General features: G+C 44.9%; 1 protein-coding gene across 1 annotated transcript in view; it reads right to left on the bottom strand.

Moving 5' to 3' along the window:
• Positions 1 to 183, bottom strand: part of LOC100943188 (PRELI domain-containing protein 1, mitochondrial-like) — a 68102-nt gene extending 67919 nt beyond the window's left edge. Inside the window, 1 exon segment of the mRNA XM_012811815.1 lies at positions 5 to 183. Within this exon segment, the coding sequence (XP_012667269.1) occupies positions 5 to 183 (179 nt within the window).
• Between the last annotated feature and the right edge of the window lie 8460 nt (positions 184 to 8643).

Here is an 8643-nt window from a genome sequence, read left to right as displayed (position 1 = left end):
GCACTGGTAGCACACGGCCCACGCCTGCTCCTCGTTGATGGGCTGGTTGTAGAGACACAGGATTTCCTGCAGGCTCAGCGCGTCCCGCGGGCCCCCGGTCGCTCCGGCGGCCGTCCCGGGCTCTGCAGGCCCCTCGCCTCCCGCCGGCTCCCCGCCGCCCGTGGGGCCGGCCGGCTGAGCCATCCCGTGAGTCGCCACTGCGCTCGGCCGCGGCGCCGGTGCCGGCGTCTCCTCAGCTCCGCAGCATCGTCTCCGCGCGCCGCCGCCTGCTCATGCCCCGTGCGGCCGCCGCCCACCCCGGCCGCGCGCGCCGCTGCTGGGACCGGGCGGGTCCGAGGTCAGGGCCCCGGCGGCGTGGGCGAGGAGGGCGGCAAGGACGCAGCAGCCGTCCGGACCAGGCCGCCGCCGGCCGGTAGCTGCGCGGTGGCGTCCGCCCGTCTCGCCCCGCCTCGCGCCGCCCCGCGCCCGCCCCTCAGGAGGGCCGCACGGATAGGGGGACCAGCTGTCTGCAAGGTTCGCGCAGGCCGGCGGGGACCGCGCGACACCGGGGAGTCGCCAAGTGGAAAGTAGCGAAGGGCGAGGGGACACGCGTTTTGGAGCGGCGACGCCCGGTGCGGAGCGGACGCGGAAGCCTGCCCGGTGGGGCCTCGTGAGGGTGGAGACGCGGGGCCCGGGAGGGCGCCAGGGGCCCGGGATCTGGGGGCGTGGCGCGCGCTCGGGGCCGCAGGGTCGCGGAGACGCAGTCCGGACCTCCCCGGGTCTTCCCTAAAAATCAGGAAAGTCACGGGCGTTGGTTCCTCTCGGAACTGGCTTGCAAAAGCTGTAATTAGGAACTGGAACCCACCCAAGAGTGGATTCCCTAGAAAAAGGGCTGCTGGACCGCTCCGGCCTCTCGACTGCAGGGGCCTCCCTTAGAACCTGGACGCGGTTTTTCCTGACCACCTGCAGCTGGACAGCTCCGGTCCCTCCTCTACTCCCAGCTAAAATGTAAGCCCCAAAACGACAAGGATCTTTACGGGTTTTGCTCACTGACTTGGGAAAGCTAAGATCGTGGTCTGGATTTAGGCACGTGGTTCATAATTTGCAGAAGTCAGTCTCAGCGTCCTTCCGTATTCATTTGTAACATTTGTACAATCCCCTCACTGAGATAATCTCTCTAATAAACACACTCATCATAGCCCAGTTAATCCAGTTTACTCAGGTGATGTGGACTTGATATCACAGTCACAAAAATGAACTGAAGGTAATTAGCCATAGAATGAAAGAAAGAAATAATCCCAGGGCCCCACTAAACCTATGAAGTGTGCAGTGAAACACACACACACACACACACATATATATATGTGTGTATATATATATATATATATTTTTTTTTTTTTTTGAGACAGAGTTTCAAGCTGTCTTCCTGGGTAGAGTACCATGGCGTCATAGCTCACAGCAACCTCCAACTCTTGGGCCCAGGCAATCCTCTTGCCTCAGTTTTTCTGTTTTTAGTAGAGCTGGGGGGGTCTCACTCGTGCTCAGGCTAGATTCAAACTCCTTAGCTCAGGCAATGCACCTGCCTCAGTCTCCCAGAGTGCTAGGATTACAGACGTAAGCCACAGCGCCCGGCCCAAATAGATAATTTTTAATCAAATGATCACCCATGGGTAAATGAGTTTAATTGGTAACATTCTACTCTGAAGCTACCTCTGAGTGAAAATACTACAGTGTACTGTAGTATGTACTTCCTACTAAATAAGAATTGTGTTAAGTACCAATAAACCTTTTATGGCACAGTTTTATGTGCAATATTAAAAATCGCACTCTCCCACAATCGCATCTTGCAGTAGAAATTACAACAGGCCATTGTTAATACTTAAGATACTACCCTAAATACCAGAAATGGGGAGAAAAGAAAACGGCAAAAGGACATAAAGGAAGAGTAAGAAGTTGAAAGCGAGAGGAGAAAAAAGATTCCTAGGCACCTTACTGTAAATTCACTGCAAGAGATACAAAACAACCCCTTAAAGTAGCATCACTTAATTACGAGTTCATCGCTGTATTTGTAGGCATGCAGATCTAATTCTTACGTGTGAAACTATGTACATAATACACACACATATATATTCATCATTTTGATTTAAAACATAGACAAACATTCCCAAGTGTTGCTATATTAAAAGGTTAGATCCTGGGGCAGAGTGCACACACTCTAGAGGTGGGTGGATAGCCTGAGCAAGAGCCACACCAAGTCTCTACAGATAACAGGGCGATGTGGTGGGTGCCAGTAGTCCCAGTTACTTGAGAGGCTGAAGCAAGAGGATCACTTGAGCCCAAGAGTTTGAGGTTGCTGTGAGCTATGAGGCCATGCCACTCCACCAAGGGCCACAAAGTGAGACTGTCCCATGAAAATACAAAAGACTTAAATTAGATTGAACAATCCCCGAAACAGCCAAATGGCCGCCTTTTCTGGGCAATGCTACCATCTTCTGGCCGTACAGGATATTGCTGTCCCGTTGCACTTAACTGTGGATAACTACAGGCAAAAACATTTTTTGACATTGCCTTACTCCCAAAAGACAAGCGAAGTGAATTTATACTGGGAGGAACCTATGAAGCATTCACTTGCTGGCACAATGGAAGAAAGGAGGAACGAAGTTGAAATGAGGAAAAGGAAATAGATCCAAATTTCATCTGTAATGTTATCTTGGCTGGGTGTGATGGCTCAGCCTGTAATCCTAGCACTCTTCAAGGCTGAGGTGAGTGGATTGCTTGAGCTCACGAGTTCGAGACCAGCCTGAGCAAAAAGTGAGACCCCCCACCCCCGGCTCTACTGAAAATAGGAAAACTGAGAGGAAATAGAAAAACAGAGGAATAGAAAAACAAAGAGGATCTGACGGTGCCTGTGGCTCAGTGAGTAGGGCGCCGGCCCCATATCCCAGGGGTGGTGGGTTCAAACCCGACCCCAGCCAAACTGCAACAAAAAAATAGCCAGGCGTTGTAGCAGGTGCCTGTAGTCCTAGCTACTCGGGAGGCTGAGGCAAGAGAATCACCTAAGCCCAAGCGCTGGAGGTTGCTGTGACCTGTGATACCACAGCACTCTACCAAGGGCGACAAAGTTAGACACTGTCTCTAAAAAAGAAAAAAAGAAAAACAAAGAGGATCGTTTGACCCCAAGTAGGAGGTTGCTGTGAGCTGTGACACCATGACACTCTATCCAGGGTGACAGCTTGAGTCTCTGTCTCAAAAATAAGTAAATAAAATGTTATCACTAAAAGATGCATTCTTAACAAATTTACAGTAATAGGATTTTTTTCTCAGGTGATAAACAGATTTTGAGAGGGAAAACATCACTGAATTACAGGAAAATTATATAAAAAGGGCTTTTTTTTGTTCAAGTACAAATTTATAGCCATTAATCTATGATATTTAAGATAAATCTTTTGCCTTTGTGAGCTTACATGTAATTAAGATGAGAGATGACAAGTAGAATATTATTTGATCCTTCTCTGAACAGGATAAAAAGGAAAATATTAAAAGTCCTAGCTATCTTCTATCATGAGTCTAGTCATAACCTGAACTATCTGATACTTTTTTGTATAAAGACAGCTTAGGCTGGGCACAGTGGCTTACACCTACAATCTTAGCACTCTGGAAGCAGTGGATCTCCTGAGCTCAAGAGTTCCAGACCAGATTGAGCAAGAGCAAGACCTGGTCTCTACTAAAAACAGAAAAACTTAGCAGGACCTGGTGGCAGCACCTATAGTCCCAGCTACTCAGGAGGCTGAGGCAAGGGGATTGCCTAAGCCCAAGAGTTTGAGGTTGCTGTGAGCCATGATGATGCCATAGCATTCAACCCAGGGCACAAAGTGAGACTCTGTCTCAAAAATAAAATAAAATACAGTGTATTGTAACTCCACCGTCCATCATCACCATGTTCTGTAAAAGTACCTGCTGACAACTCAGAGCTACCAGAGGTCGATAATGTTCTCAAAGGGTTCGAACAACCCTATGGAATAAATTGGCACCTTCACATTTTCTCATTTTCAAATTCAAAGACTCAAATGCCTTTATGTTCAGTATATTTTGTTCCAATTTTTAGTTATTGGTTTTATTTTTACTTATGACTTCACTACTTTTTAAAAATTGCTCTGTGTAGTTAAAAGGTCTGAATAATTCAAATCAACATTTGAATGTGTGTTTGAAAGTGCTGTGAAATCTGAGAAAAACGACATGTGTTACTCTGAATATAATTTTAGTTGTCATTGATTTTTCAGTATTTATTAAAAATGGAATCCTTGGAATTTTTTCTTATATTTACTTATCATTTTTGCTGAATAAATGCACTTCATGCTTCATACTCTGGATGTGCTGGCTGAGCTGCTGAGTCTTTCCAGGAGCACGGCCTTCAGGGTACATAATCTGTCTATGCAGCCCAACCTTATCCCAGACATTCCCAGACAAGTGTTCTTAAGAGGCACATTCACCTAGAAAAGTGTATCAAAAAGGGAAAAAAATAGAACAGCATATTTTTTCAATGTTATAACCTCAATTTTCATTGCCCACAATTATAATACCTCATACGTCTATAGTGATATTTTATGATAGTACTTTCAAAGTGCTTCTTTGCTATGGTGCATTTTACAAGGGTACGTGTTAAATCTACTAAGTGTAGAATATAAATGTCTTAGCACAATAACTAAGAAAAGGAGGTGAAGGCTATGTTAACCATTTTGATGAACCATTTCAAATTGTATATAAAATCAGCACATTGTACCCCATAATTGCATTAATGTACACAGCTATGATTTAATAAAAAGAAAAGTGCTTCTTTGGATATAAAACTTGAAGGACCCCTACCTTACAAGTTGAGAAAAATACAGACATAGGATAAAATCAGGACTAATAAATGAAAGAAGAGAGACTGGACTCCACGCCTGACCAGCTGAGCTCTTTCTGCCGCATTATGTTTGTTCTTCAACTGTGATGTTGCCATATTGCCATGGCCTCACAGCACATTTTCAGGGTTAACTAAATTGTATATTTTTTTTTTTTTTTTCCACTTTAGCAGAAGCAATTTCTTTTTTTCTTCCTTTTTCTTTTTTTTAAAGACAGAGTTTCACTAGGTTGCCCTTCATAGAGTGCTGTGGCATCACAGCTCACAGCAACCTCCAGCTCTTGGGCTTAAGAGATTCTCTTGCCTCAGCTTCCCAAGTATCTGGGACAACAGGTGCCTGCCGCAACACCAGGCTATTTTGTTGCAGTTGTTTAGCCAGCAGCACCCCAGTTCAAACCCACCACCTTTGGTGTATGTGGCTGGCACTGTAACCACTGTGCTATGGGTGCCAAGCCAGCAGAAGCAATTTCTAATTTTATTTATACGTAGAATTGTAAATTTTGGGCAACTTGGCTTGGCACTTGTAGCTTAGCAGCTAGGGTCCCTGCCACATACACTGGGGCTGGTGGATTTGAACCCAGCCAGTCTGGACCTGCCAAACAACAATGACAACTACAACAAAAAAATAGGCCAAGGCAGTACCTGTGGCTCAGTGAGTAGGGTGCCATGGCCCCACATACTGAGAGTGGCAGGTTCAAAACTAGCCCCAACCAAACTGCAGCAAAAAAATAGCCGCACATTGTGGTGGTTGCCTATAGTCCGAGTTACTCGGGAGGCTGAGGCAAGAGAATCACCTAAGCCCAAGAGCTGGAGGTTGCTGTCAGCTGTGATGCCATGGCACTCTATGGAGGGCAACAAAATGAGACTCTCTCTAAAAATAATAATAATAATAAAATAACCAGGCATTGTGGTGGGCACCTGTAGTCCCAGCTACTTGGGAGGCCGAGGCAAGAGAATTGCTTAAGCCCAAGAGTTAGAGGTTGCTGTGAGCTGTAATGCTACAGCACTCTACTGAGGGTGACATAGTGAGACTCTGTCTCAAAAAAAAAAAAAATTGGGGCCAACTTTCCTTAACTAACACAGAGCACTGAAGTAACCCCCTAGATAATTTAAGCCAACTGTTTATAATCTTTATTCTGATTTTACACATAAGATGGAATACAACTTACACAACATTCCTATAAGCATGTGTATGAATATTTAACATTCTCAACTACCTGGGTGACAATTTCTTTCCCACTCCAGAAGGTTTGTCATTAGGCAAGAGGATGAACATGACATAATTAAAAGTCCCATAGGATGGGGTTAACACCTTTAACTTGTTTTAATTATTTCAAAGTAAATCAATCATGCTAATACTTAAATTATTTCAAAGCACCTGGAAATTGTGTAAAATAACTTAAGAAGAATATTTATAAAATAGCAGATAAAAGTCTATTAGGAGATTAATCCACATCTATAACTCCAGGCAGGGCAACTCCCAAATCCAGACTGTACCAAGAAGCAAATGAGGCCCAGAAAAATTAACTTCCTTAGACTTAGGAAAATAAAAATAAGGAAAAAATAGCTTCCTTACAGCTATTGATTCAGATATGAGAATTACAACACCAGTATCCTACTGTGAAATTTTATGCAGTTCACAACACAGAAACTAGGATTTTTTTCCCAGAGAGTAAGTAGCATGCCAAATGATTAGACTCGCTACATACTTTATTTTTTATTTTTTTATTTATTTGTAAAGACAGTCTTCCTTTATTGCCCTCAGTAGAGTGCCGTGGCATCACACAGCTCACAGCAACCTCCAACTCCTGGGCTCAGGCAATTCTCTTGCCTCAGCCTCCCGAGCAGCTGGGACTACAGGTGCCCGCCACAACGCCCAGCTATTTTTTTGTTGCAGCTTGGCTGGGGCCAGGGCTGGGTTTGAACCCACCACCCTCAGTATATGGGACCGATGCCCTACTCACTGAGCCACAGGCGCCGCCCTCACTACATACTTTAGAAGAAAAATATATCACTTAAAGACTTTATTTCAAAACTAATTAATGCTGAAAGTATCTTTGAAAAAGAACCTATTATTGTCAGGGAAAATTACAAAGAAATAACTTTGAATTTACTCCTATCATATTTAAAACAATCTCTACTTATACAAACTATTTAACTGAATCTTATAATGGAGTTTATCAAAAACTGCAGATTGCAGCCAGCCATAGTGGCTCACACCTATAATCCTACCAATCTGGGAGCCTGAAGCAGGAGGATCACTTAAGTTCAGAAGTTCAAGACCAGTCTGAGCAGAAGCGAAACCCCCACCCCTATCTGTTTATTAAAAATAGAAAACCTAACCGGTTGTGGTGGCAGACACCTGTAGTCCAAGCACTCGGAAGACTAAGCAGCAGGCTCTCTTGAACCCAGCAGTTTGAGCTTGCTATGATCTATGATAATGCCACAGCACAGAATGAGACATTGTCTCAAAAAAATAAAATTAAATAATAAAATTAAAAATGTAAATTGCCATGATCTGTCATGAGATTGAGTTATAAATAAATTAATTAAATAACGTAAAAAGTTAAAAATTCCATGTTACTGGAACCAAGTTAGTATAAATCTGAATTTGATTCTATCAGAAACAGATGTATAGGGTGGCGCCTGTAGCTCAAGTGGCTAAGCTGCCACCCACATACACCAGAGCTGGTAGGTTAAAATCCAGCCAAAGCCTGCCAAACAATGACAACTACAACCAAAAAAGAGCTGAGCATTGTGGTGGGAACCTGTGGTCCCAGCTACTGGGGAGGCTGAGGCAAGAGAATCACTTAGGCCCAGGAGTTGGAGATTGCTGTGAGCTGCAACACCATAGCACTACCCAAGGCGACAGCTTGAGGCTGTCTTAAAAAAAAAGAAAAAGAAAAAGATGTATATGAGAAACCCTAGACTAGAGCAATCACTAAAAACATTCCTCAGTGATAAGGCTGGGCACGGTGGCTCACGCCTATAATCCTAGCACTCTGGGAGGTGAAGGTGGGTGGACTTCATCAGTTTGAGACAAGCTTGAGCAAAAGCGAGACCCTGTCTCTACTAAAAATAGAAAAACTGAGGGCTCGGGGCCTGTGGCTCAAGTGGCTAAGATGCCAGCCACATACACATGAGCTGGCGGGTTTGAATCCAGCCCAAGCCTGCCAAACAACAAGAACAACTACAACCGAAAATAGCTGGGCATTGTGGCAGGCACCTATAGTCCCAGCTACCTGGGAGGCTCAGGCAAGAGAATCACTTGAGCCCGGGAGTTGGAGGTTGCTGTGAGCTGTGATGCCACAGGACTCTACCCAGGGCAACAGCTTAAGGCTGTCTCAAAAAAAAAAAAAAATAGAAAAACTAAGGCAATAGGATCTCCTGAACCTGAGTTGAAGGTTGCTGTGAGCTATGACACCATAGCACTCTACCCAGGGCAACAGCTTGAGACTCTGTCTCAAAAAAAACAAAATAGTGATAAAACCTTTTAAAAATTAAAATGTTACGGCTCAGCGCCTATAGCACAGCGGTTATGGTGCCAGCCACATACACCAAAGTTGGTGAGTTTGAACCTGGCCCAGGCCAGCTAACCAACAATAACAACTGGAACAAAAAATAGCCAGGCATTGTGGTGGGCGCCTGTAGTCGGGAGGCTGAGGCAAGAGAATCACTTGAGCCCAAGAGTTTGAGGTTGCTTTGAGCTGTGACACCAGAGCACTCTATTAAGGGTGACATGGTGACACTCTGTCTCCAAGAAA

The sequence above is a fragment of the Otolemur garnettii genome, unplaced genomic scaffold, assembly GCF_000181295.1.
Source record: "Otolemur garnettii isolate 467f Iridium unplaced genomic scaffold, OtoGar3 scaffold00176, whole genome shotgun sequence".
Classification (NCBI taxonomy): domain Eukaryota; kingdom Metazoa; phylum Chordata; class Mammalia; order Primates; family Galagidae; genus Otolemur; species Otolemur garnettii.
This window is presented reverse-complemented; position numbering and strand designations above follow the sequence as displayed.